General features: G+C 35.8%; 1 protein-coding gene and 1 pseudogene across 1 annotated transcript; one reads left to right on the top strand and one right to left on the bottom strand.

Annotated features, from left to right (window-relative positions):
* Positions 1-6,603: 6,603 nt before the first annotated feature.
* Positions 6,604-12,115, bottom strand: LOC109001121 (RNA-binding protein 1-like). Its single transcript, XM_018978266.2, has 2 exons — positions 11,789-12,115; positions 6,604-7,713 (listed from the first exon to the last, which is right to left on the bottom strand). Exons 1-2 carry the CDS (start codon positions 12,005-12,007, stop codon positions 6,943-6,945), a joined length of 990 nt encoding a protein of 329 aa, XP_018833811.1. The 5' UTR covers positions 12,008-12,115; the 3' UTR covers positions 6,604-6,942.
* On the top strand, positions 10,199-11,779 carry LOC109001099 (annotated as a pseudogene).
* Positions 12,116-12,485: the final 370 nt, after the last annotated feature.

Raw genomic sequence — 12,485 nt, 5'->3', positions numbered from 1 at the left:
GTTTTTTTTCCTTACTTTTTTTGTTCGGATCGAATTATTATCAATGGCTTTAGGAAAGAGCTTCGAGCTGCCTCTCACATGAGTTCGCTTTTCATCCTTGTTCCTTTTATTTTCACCAGCCTGCCTTTTTTAGTAGAAGCTAAATGCATGGGGTTGGTACGTTGTGCTTCTTTCCTTTTACTTTGTCTCCTTCTTTCGATCCCTCCGGTCTGATTTCCACAGCCTTTTGGCCTGCCTCATCGAGAGGCCGGCCAAGCATCATATCAAAGTATAATCTTAATTTGTTTCACAATTTTGAATGATATTTGTATAACTTTTTACAATTCATTTTATTTTTAATTTTTTAATATGATAATGCTATTTCTTGAATATTTTTATTTTTATTTTTTCAATCGATTTGAATTTTCAATTTTATATCACCGTTTACAATTTGAACAAAGTTATAAAACGAGCTGTAAATTAAAAAACCCGAGTATTTACTATTACTCCACCCACCCATTAATTAATCAAAGTGAGAAAGGGATGGTTTGCATTATTGCTTTTATATTCATCTCTCAATTAATTGTACTACCAATCATGGTCATGAATTTATTGTCTGACACTATATAAAGATAATACTAATGATGATGATGATGATAGAAATTATAACATTAATGCTCCCCAACAATGCACTTCCCGACCCCCCCAATCTACCCTTCTCAACCAACAATGTCTACTAATTTGATTTGTCCATGAGCCATCCGCCAGAGGGTCTTGAGCTAGCTTCCTTGGAGAAGCGTGCTGAAGAATAGAACAGTGAAAAACAAGTTATATGGGAACTCTGATCAGCTTATTAAAAAAAAAAAAAAAAACTCGCAAAAAATAATGCACTCCATGTCCCAATAAATCTTTCTATCCTACATGCAGTGTCTCTCGGTTCCCAAGTTCATTGGCTTCCTGCTCGTGGTATTCGACTTGTTTTCTTTTTTGAAAAAAATATATTTATAAATTTCATGTGGGGATGACATATTTAATTTCAAACAAAATTTAATTTATTCAAACTTGTTGGTGTGGGACGACGTAAGATTTAAGAGAGCCCTCCAAAGTGAGGCCCAGCCCACAGGAGGAGGGCATCATGGACAGAGAAATTAAATGAAGGGAAAGAAGTTAATGAGAATCACGTGAGAACACAAAAATCCAAACAAAATCTAGAGAGAGATCCCGGAAATAAAGCCTGGATGATGGCTACCCAACGTAGAAAGACAAATATAGATCAGATGTGAGTCTGTCCCGCTCTTTAGTTTTCAAACCCTAGATAACTGCCATCAGTTTGGCTATCTCATTCATCAAACTTTGTCTAATAACACAGTTTTTATCTTTTGTATGAAACTTAGTCCCAAATTGAATTATCTATCTCGACTGATCTATATAATAAAGAAAAAGTATATTTATCATCTTCACAAATTACACTTTTTTTTTCTATTAACAAACGTGTGATATATGAATGATGAGTAAAATAATTCAATTAGTTTAAGAAGAATAAAATAAAAAAAAATATAGTGTGTGGGGATGATGAATAGAAAAATTCATATAATAAAAATTAAGATGACTTTATCATTACTATAAGAAAAACGAGTATTTGTGACAAATTATTTATAATGAGAATGACTATTTGCGAAGAAAACATACTCATTTTAATAGAAAATAATCATTTTCGTAAAAAATAACTGATCAGAAATAAACAGTTTTCTTGTAATGCATGTCTAATAAGCTAATGCAATCTTATTTTATTTCACATTAAATATTTAACCGGTTGGACTGCCACTTGGCTAAGCAAATGTCGGTGCTCTTAGAAGAGAACAAGCCAAATTAATAGAAGAATTAGTTTCATTCCAAGACATGCAACCACCATTGGTTCTTTTCGTTCCCAAAAGAATGAAAGACATTAAAGCATGCATGTAGTTGTAAGAATTCAAAGCCACACTTTTTCCAGTACCTTTGAAAGGGTTAGGTGGGCACCTCGCTCAAACAATAATTCATGCTCTTTGTCGACATGCATTCTCTTTGAGGCCTACAGGCTTTACTATGTTCATCGATCTGTTTACCTTTCCAGCTTTTTGCAGCTTGTTAATGGAAGAAGACTACGATATATGGATAGGATGTTTCCTTTTAAAGTGGTTGTGGATTTTTTTGGAGCAAACATATTCGATCGGACTTTGCAAAGAATAAATATAGATATAAGTCACTATTGAAAGTATTTATTTTACACACATGATGTGGCGCCATCATCTAGATCACACATCTCTTCAAGTAAGTGTTGAGAACAATCAACTAGAAGCAGCCACGCAATGAGTATAAAATGTGCACTGCTATAGTAATTTCTCTTTAACATTACTCATTTGCAACTATTAATGTGACGAAAAAGATCGAAGCGATCCCCACTCCCTGATCTTTAAAGTGTCTTTTTTCACATTAAAGGACTATAGGGCATCTCTTTTACAAGAAGGGTAACAATACCGATCGACTTTATACCCCAAGGATAAATATGTGAATTCTTGACCTAATCGTAACACCTCTGTATCACTGAGTACTCATTAATGCGATTAAACAATCACAAGCAGACTAGTCTAAATAAAGCGAAATAAGCCAGAATTTTTATTTTTATTTTTGAAAAATCTCGTTCCAATTTGAGAGATTTATTGCTGTTTATGTATATTTGCACAATATTTTTATAATTTGTATGAGAAGAAATTTATAAAAATTATTTTTATCTCAAAAAAACTTATTTTTATAACAAAAAATCTATTTACAGTCATACATTCATTCGCATTCCATTAATATGATTGATTACATCTATTTTTTTAATATAAAATAATTCGTTTGACCAATTACATCAATAAAATATATAAAAAAATACATAAAAATAATTGTACGTAGAATAACTTTTTTTATAATATTACCCTCAAAGGTTGAATTTTCTGATTTCTTTGAAAGTTTATATATCTGTGTCTGTCCTTGTACTCTGGTCGGATAAGAACTCCAATCTTTTTTACATGTCTAATGTCAAGGATTTGATCTCGGATTTCGGACCTCCTAAATATCAAGTTTAATGTAGTTACTAGGTGGGAAAATTATGGTCGCCATGATCCAACATGTAAAGATGGTCAACCATGACTTTTGATCAGCTTTGCCCAGAAAAAAATCTACACAAACTTGCAGTAACTTGTGGTTCGTAGCGCATATTCTGGCTAGCTGGACAACCTCAGCTTTTCTATATATAGAAATTTCTACTTCTGATATATAACATGAAATAAATTATATTAAAAAAAAATTTATTGATCTCAAATTTGAGGTAAACAATCTTAAATTTAAAAATGAAGTTTTGAAACAAGAATTTTTATTATTTAAAATTGATAAACAACTTGATCAATATATTCCTTTTAACAATAAACAAACAAATGATTCTGGTTCAAGTCAACATGAATTGACCTCTGATAATCAGATATGTTTGATCCATCAAACTATTCCTCCTAAATGGTTTTCGAGAATTACTATTATTGTTTCTCGAGATTTTCATTTCTCTGTAGTTGTTATGATTGACTTCGGATCAGGCCTGAATTGCATTCAGGAATGATTAATCCCTAGCAAATACTTTGAGAAATCTACTGAGAGATTGTTTCGGCAAATGGATCTCAGATGAAGATCAATTATGAGCTCAACAATGCTCATGTTTGCCAAGATAATATTTATTTTAAAATACCTTATGTTTTAGTTAGAAATATGTTTGACAAAGTGATTTTAGGTATTTTTTTATTTATTCTTTATATCCCTTTTTGACTGAAAAAGATGGTATTACTACCGATCCTTTCGACCAGAAAGTCAAATTTAAATTTGCTTCTCGTTTTGAGATTAATCAGGATAAAAGTTTGAAATCTTTGATTCTTGCAAAAGAAAAACAGTTGAATTTCCTCCAACAAGAGATCAAGTATAAAAAGATTTCAGATAAATTATCTTCTCTTTTATTGCTTTAAAAAATTGATGATTTTAACAAACGTTTGATTTTTTTTGTTTATTCTGATTTACCCAATGCATTTTGGTATAGAAAGAAATACATCGTTTCTCTTTCCTATATCAAAGGATTTGATGAGAATAATATTTCGACTAAAGCCACTGCTATTCAAATGAATAGCAAGACTTTAGAATTTTGCCAGGGAGAAATTGCAGATCTTCTTAAGAAAAGGATAATTAGACATAGCAAGTCTTCATGGTCTTGTCCTGCCTTCTATGTCCAGAAAAATGCTGAGCTAGAAAAAGGAACCCCTCGTCTAGTCATTAATTACAAATCCTTGCATAAAATCTTAGAGTGGATTAGATACCCTATTCTAAACAAAAATATATATATAGCTGAGGTTATCCAACGATAAGACTACAGCATCATTCAACCTATAAATCAAGTCATTTTTGTTTGAAATAGGATATCTAATCCACTCTAAGACATATATATATATATATATATATATATAGAGAGAGAGAGAGAGAGAGAGAGAGAGAGAGAGAGAAAAGCTGAGGTTTTGGGCCAAATCAGGGTTCTCGATGAAAAATGAAAAACTCGATCCCGTGTTGCGTCTCTCTTCCCTCCCGTCTGAATTCTGTTTGTCACCTGTGCTATAAAACAGTTGGGGATATGTTCAATCACTTGGCATTTTTACGTCATCCTGGTTTGTTCTACCTGTGTTTGGCTGCGTTACAACTCCCTTTTTAGGTTTTTTTTTTTTTTTTTTGGCTATATAGCAATTTGCAGTTAACTCTGATGGTTGATATATATTTTTAGAAATGGTATTTGTAGTTGTACAAATGTTACATTTAAAAAAAAAAAAAAAAAAAACCAAATATAAGATTCAAATGAAAAAATTAATTTTTTAACAGTAAACTCTACTCTTTTTTAAACAAATTTTTTAAAAAATAAACAACGCATGTACAACCTATTTTACACGTGAGACAAGCCTGCGCCATTATCCCGAGGGGAGTGGAAAACCAATATCAATAGACTTCAAAAACGTTCCTAATCTCATTTCATGCCATGCTTTCATTTTCAATTTTTTACCCTCCACTGGTAACTTTGAATTTCGCTGAGAGAGAGAGTGGACTCAACAGAAGCCCATTCATGCAAGCCCACGCAAGCTTCAGATGACTGTATAAGCCCAGCCAAAATATTATTGCATGGCAGAACTTTAGACATTTCTTTTTTGCATTAGTAATCTTGTATTCTACTTTATTAATCAATATAGCTCTTTTGATTTAAAGCCGATTAATTCAGTCATTTGCTATACTTTCCTTTATACATGCTAATAATAAGTCATGCTAATAGAGTAGGGTGTATAAACCCCACGTATTCACAGTGAAAATAAGTGAAATCCACTATTAAATAAATAATTTTTTCATGAGTATCAGATTTATCCATTTTTTTCATATGGAGTGCACGAAATTTGCAAGAGTGCAAATATCATTAAGAGGCTTAATACATTTTTACCGGAGAAGGAAATCATGAGCATGCCATACTCACATGCAGCTCGTGTATTGGCTGTATCTTTACCTGATATGAATCCAACTCACCTTTCGCTCTAAATGCATGATGGTTTGACTGGTCCCTCACTGCACACTTTCTATATTTCTGTCTTCATATCGACTGCATGCCATTGGAGATAGACAATGGGAGGTTACAATTCCGAATCCACTGCTACAGTCATTTCTGTCTTTTCCATACTAATATATCTCTAGAGTCAATAATTTTATACAAGGAAGTACCGAACTCAATCACGCTTGTAAGTTGTTGCCATTCCTCCAGTTCTCTGTTGAGGTCAGTCATACATCTTGCCTAGCAAGCCTTGCAACCTTTTTCCCATCCCCTCTTTCATGGTTTCTTTTGTTAATTAGCATTCTACTCCGTGATAAATCCACCCACTAACACATCTCCAATTAATGTCTTTTGCTAATGCTTCCATTCTCTGTAAGGAATGCTCTGTTCATCTCTATTCTTACAGCCCATTCACCCTTTTGAGCTTCTAAAATTCACAACAGTAGCATCCTTTTCCCCAAAATAGAAACCGACTTAACCAACTCTTAAACAAGATAATCAAGAATTTTCACCTACATTAACCATATATGTTGGGTATAACCAATCAAAAGCCTCTCTCATAGCTACTCCCATCCCCCCCATCACCAACAATTCTGGATAACAAGAACCTCCACATGACCCATTTCTACCAACCCTCACAACTTTGCCTTCCATAAGAGGTGCATAATCACAGACTCCTGTAGCTAGGACCATAACTTGAGTTTTATCCAATGTTATTATTGGTATACCCTCAACATCCTGCAACCCATGGAGTGTAATCCCATTTCCTTTTAAACTTGACAATGCCATGCATATACAAAATGCAGGCAATTTTTTCATACAAGATTTTATATGCGGTACCTAAAACATGTTCAAAAGCCAACAAAACCTTTGTGCAAGAAGTGAGGATGCATGACAAGCAATGCTTGGTACCATTTTGTCTCCACTTTTCTTTGATGAGGGTACTAGTGCACAAACAGAACAAAAAAATTGATGAGAAGAAGAGCACGGAATGAAGCTGGATTTTGAAAACCATTATGTCACAGACTCAATCCTGTACTAACAAATCATACATATGACACAGCAAGAAGCATGTCAAATATAACAATGATGGCGATCTACTTTCTACAAAGAACAATTATGAGAACTGCCTAGCCCCACCAGCAAACAAGTTTATAGAACATTCAATTAGAATTACCTACAGCTAGACAGGGTAAGGCTCGGATGACCCTTCCTTGACTCCTTTGGTTTCTTTGGTAAAAGCCGTACCATGCTTCCCTTCAAACATGAAGAATGCATCCAGCTTCACCCCTTCAATCCAAGGTGGTTTCATATCAACTGGCATGTGTTCATTGCCACAAAGAGCCCGATTCAGCTTCTAATTCTCTTTGTCCAACATTCCCACTGTACCCACCAGCAGCCATACCCATAACTCCAGCCCCACCACTGTATGCAGTATAAACAGAAGCCCTGCTCTGAGGCAACGGTAATGCCCCAGCACCAATCACCGTGGTGCCATACCAAGGACTTCTTGGAGCAAGTGGAGAAATACCAGAACCAATGCTACCAGATCCTCCAATAGGGTACCAACCGCCATAAATACTTGCTCCATAAAGAGAGCCTCCTCCACCACCACCAAACCCAGGAAAAGGTGCATAACTTGGGAGAATCCAATATCCAGGTCTAAAAGGAGAATAACTGCAAGAAGGCCCTATTCCACCCTCCATTCTTGTGTTAAAACCACTCTCACTACCATTACTTACCTCTTTTGGCACAGCCCTCTTAACCTCCACAAGCCTACCATTTAGCTCATGGAAGCTATTCTTCATCACATTCACCACGCACTCCGCTGAATCAAATGTGATAAAGCCAAAACCCCTAGGCCGATGGGTTGTGCTGTCATGCATCACCACTACATCTGTTACACTACCAAACCTCTCAAAGTATTTCTTAAACTCTTCCTCGGTTAGACTAGCTGATAAACCTCCTACGAAAATCTTTTTAGTCCTATATTGATTGTCGCCATTGTCAATACTACTACTCTTACTTGATCCTCCATTCTGTTGCTGGTTTTGATGCTGCTGTTGTTCACTCCTGGGTATTGCTTTTTTGACTTCTACCTAAAAGATCATGAACATTTAATTGTAATTGAAAAAAAAAAAAGAAAATTGATACATACAGTAAGGTTCTGTTTGGTATCTGGAAAAATGATAGGGGGTTGTTTAAGTACTATCCTCATGTTCATTATCAAGTATAACAGTTATGGCCATGTTTAGTTAATCGAGTTTTTCAGATTTATCAAAATTTGAATTCAATCCAAATATTATTCAATCTCATAAAAAATTTCTATTCTAACATTTCACCCACTCATTTGCTTAGATTTCAATGGAAAAGTAAAACTTATAAGGCACAAAAATCAAAACAAGAACTATACTAACAAAATTGTATTCAAATAACTTTTTAACTCTATCTGTCAACTTCCATAAACACTGATACAAAATATCTTTCAGGAAAATAATTATTCAAATTTTCCTATATGCATTCACAAAACCGAATAGACAGAAATTCTTAAAGAAATTCTCAAAATTTCTCTTTGCCAAACATACCCACCCCTAAATTTTTCACCTTTTTCCAAGATAGCGGCTGAACTCAAAAGACCGGACTTCTCAAAATAAAAACTTGGATTTGTGGTCGTATGTCAAAACAGTAAGGGTGGTATAATTTTTTAATGTTGATGGTGTCACAGCCCATGAATAGAACATATGGGCCATGGGCCTTGGGCCAGTTTATCTTCATTTACAACTTCATTTACTTTAAAGCTACATGTTATTTGGACTACAACAGAGTTAGTGGGCCTTGGGCCTTAGTTTGATTTTCTTGTATGCTTTTAGTGTGTTAGTTTGGGCCCATGTAGGGGTCATCTCCTTTATTAATAGCCAAGGGCTCTAGGGTTCATTATCCAAAATCATTAATGAAAATTTTTTTCTATTCTCTTTTCTCTCTTTCTCTTGGAGGCTAGGTCAACCTCGAATCTAACCATTTTCTTTACATTTTCTCTCATATTTTCTAGTTTTCCAAACACTATCCATCAGGTGTGTTACAAGTGGTATCCAGAGCCAGTCTTTCCTTAGATCAACTTCATCTATCTATGGAAATAGAAAAAATTATTTCATCATTACTCAATATCAGAGAGCAGTCGAACAATCACAGCAATGTTTGGATGTTATTTTACATACAATTAAAGATGTTAAGAACAACCTTGAAGATTTTCAAAACAACTTCAATGAAGAGTTCTCAAATCTGGAAAACCAACTCTACTGTCTGCAAGAAAACGAAAAATATACCGCAACAATGGAAGAAAAGGAGGTAGTCATCCCCGCTAGGCTTCCTCGTTCTCATGTTTCCATAAATCCCGTTAGAAATCAAAAATCATTTCCTCCTTTCTCTGATTTCCCCCTCCGAAGCTCGTGTCCTTCCCTTCCTCTTAGAAATTGTTGTCCATTTTCTTCATTTCTTTCGGTTGTCTTTGGCAACAAAGACTCACTAACAGTAAGAACAGAAGGCCTAGCCATCAGATGGAAATTTGATCCCGGTGGCGTCGAGTTTCAGATTCCCCACTCCTCACCATCAACCCGTAAACCCACGCCATTTTCATTTTATCTATTAACTCTTTTTTCCCATCTCCTAGGGCTAAGGTTTCACTCTCTCTTTTTCTCTCTGAGATTTGGTTCTTATTTTCGGTCTCTCCGGGATTTAATCACTCTTCTCTCGTTTATTTCATCTCTTCCTCGTGTCTTTCTCTTGGATGATAATGACCGAAGGTTCGTCAGAGTGAGGGCTACGTGTAAGGTGTTTGAAAAAAGGCCAGATAAAAGACTAGAAGCTAAGGCAGTCAACGCTACCATCGTTGGGGCTGTGAGCTACCTGAAGCTGCAAATGATCGACAGCCATGGTGACGGGGTATGGAACCTGGAGTGGGATCTAGCCATTAGTGCCTCTGGAACTCCTCTCGTCGTCAATATAAAAGCATACTCACCTCGATCAACAAGTATTTTTCTGCATGCATACACTTGTATTGATGGTCATGGAAGGGTGAAAGAGTTCAATACCGTTGGAAGGAAGACCGACGTAGCCTTTTTGGTATTTACCAAAGCAAGCCCAGTGAGTCTAGAAAGTGGTCTTGAATTCCTAGTTGATAGGATGGTTGAAATGGGAATGATCAAAATGGCCATGGAAAACCTATATAAGCCAGACTCTGGCAATGGGCGATTACTGGTGATGCTTCTAGTCAATCTCACGAAGTTGGATGCAGGTATTGCTTCACTGCTACAGACTGAAGATGAGAGGCACGGACTGCATGTTATGAAGCTTGTGAGATCATTTTGCAGAACCTCCAGCAAAAGTAGTGATGATCGATTGGAACATGTCGGTTCAATACTTGTAAAAATCTCAAAGCTGGAAGCAGGAAGCAATCTTGTATTGGACCCAAAACGAGGGCTTCTGAAGCAGATTATTAAGAATCATGCATTTCCTTCAAGATGGATTAATGAAGACTTGGATTCATTGGATAGTCTACAGAAGCAAGATGTGGAAAGTGCTGGTAAAGGCTATTCATCTTTTCATAACGTGGAAGATTATAATGAGGTATTTTCTACTTTGTTTTTAATCTCTGATTGAGGGAAATTGCAAATTCGTATGGGGTTGCAAGTTTTAGGACATACAAAAACTACCCATCAATTGCTTGATGTTTTACCACATAAAATTGTTTTCAAACCTTTTGATAGAGGAAAAGAAAGAAATCCTTTGGAAATGAATTGTGTGGGCCGGGACACCATTGAGCTACTGGAAGAGCCCAAAGAATTTAATATTAAACTGTCTGCCCTCAATCTTGCCATGCAATTTCATGGTTGCTATCCTTTTTCATCCTTTTATATTACAAATTGTCTTTGGGGCTTGATAAGAAGGCATATTATGAGTATAATGACTTGTGGCATATCTATGGAATTTTATCGATGAATGCCTGGTTCTGGAGTGCTGTTTTTCATAGTCAAGGTATGGAGTTGACAGAGAAGCTAGATTTTTCATCTGCTGTGGCCTTTCTTGGGTTTAGCCTAATTGTAGCATTATTGCGAGCTTTTAATGTGAGGGATGAAGCTACAAGGGTCAGGGTCGCTGCTTTGCTACTCGTGTTTGTGACAACACATATTGTATCTTCACTTCTACAAACTTGAATATGGTTTGAATATGAAAGTGTGCGTAGCCATGGGTGTTGTCCAAATTCTTGTATGGTCAATCTAGGCTGGTGTCACTTGCCACCCATCCCGCTGGAAATTATGGTTAGTTTTGTTGGGTGTTTGGTCATTGGCTTGGGGTTTTCATACTCTGGCTCACCAATTGGAAAAAACTGTTGGGTCCTCCTTGCAAGGAAGGGTCTTTATAATGACTACTCATGGGGCCTTTGACAAAAGTGGAAAAAGACTTGAGAAAATCGGTGAAGAGACTTGGGTCTGCACATTGGGCGATGCTGAGATTACGGTAAAGCCCAAAAAAAAAATGAGATTACATTGGGCAATGTGGGTTAGCAAGAAGATTTTGGAGTATGTGGCAACACCTATTGATGATGTTATTTTTATGAAACATGAGGTGGTTGTCGGTACAAAGAAAATTCTCGTTTTTTATCCAAGTGGTGGGACAATAGTGGGCAAGGATACCGCACCTTGTGGAAGGTGCTTCTATGGGGAATGGTTTGTTATAGCCCATGAATAGAATATATGGGCCATGGGCCTTGGCCAATTTATCTTCATTTACTTTAAAGCTACATGTTATTTGGACTACAACAGAGTTAGTGGGACTTGGACCTTAGTTTGCTTTTAGTGTGTTAGTTTGGGCTCATGTAGGGGTCATCTCCTTTATGTAAGAGCCAAGGGCTCTAGGATTCATTATCCAGAATCATTAATGAAAATCTTTTTCTATTCTCTTTTCTCTCTTTTTCTTGGAGGCTAGGTCAACTTCGAATCTAACTATTTTTTTTTACATTTTATCTCATATTTTCTAGTCTTTCAAATACTATCCATCAGGTGTGTTACATATGGTGAACTTAATCAATTTTCTCAGTAACCAAACAGAATATAAAACTTAAAATGTTCAAATTCCTCTCTAAATAGAAAGATAAAAACAAAATACAAATGAACTCACCGTTTTTCCCAGAATAACATGCGAGTCTTGAAGGGCTTTATGAGCAGCAGATGAGTCGGAGAACCAGACGAATCCAAACCCTCTAGAATTCTTGGTGATCCGGTCCTTCGCAATGGATGAGCCCAATACTGTGCCGTATTTGTCGAAATGTTTCCTCAAAATGTCTTCACTGGTCACCCGAGAAATTCCTCCGACGAAGAGCTTGGCTTCATCATCCATTGAAACTCCCAAGACACGACAAAAAAATCGAAAACCCTAAAACCCTAGGAAACAGAAGTCTAGCGAGAGAGCTACTTCCTGACAAAACATGGAAAAGTCAACACAGCAAAGAGAGAGAAAAAAAAAAAACAGTTAAGTGGAATCCGAATTCAGAAGTCTAAATACTAACATGGGCTGATCTGATTGAGTTGTAGTGGGACTAGGACTTGTTTGATTCAGTTTGACGGTCTGGTCCCATTTAACTGTCCGATCTAAGAACTAAGAGTGGGTTTCTTCGAAGCCCATCAGAACAGAATTAAAAGATGGAAAAATAATAATAATTACAAGGATAAAAGTCTAGTATTTTATGATTAGATTACAACTATTTTATAATTTTACGTAAAACAAAGGCTAGTCATATAAAATTAATTTTTTTTTAATAAAATAGCCAATTATATTAGTTAATTTAAATTAAATTATAAGATAATTATAAAGAAAT

This window comes from Juglans regia, chromosome 8, assembly GCF_001411555.2.
Source record: "Juglans regia cultivar Chandler chromosome 8, Walnut 2.0, whole genome shotgun sequence".
Lineage (NCBI taxonomy): Eukaryota > Viridiplantae > Streptophyta > Magnoliopsida > Fagales > Juglandaceae > Juglans > Juglans regia.
Note: the sequence above shows the minus strand (reverse complement) of the source record. Positions and strands in the feature narration are given on the sequence as shown.

Excerpts from the sequence above, each read along its gene's own strand:
- LOC109001121 (XM_018978266.2), bottom strand. The coding sequence starts at position 12,007 with ATGGATGATGAAGCCAAGCTCTTCGTCGGAGGAATTTCTCGGGTGACC. Across the intron at positions 7,714-11,788 it reads ATGTTATTCTGGGAAAAACG|GTAGAAGTCAAAAAAGCAAT; the intron begins GTGAGTTCATTT and ends ATGATCTTTTAG.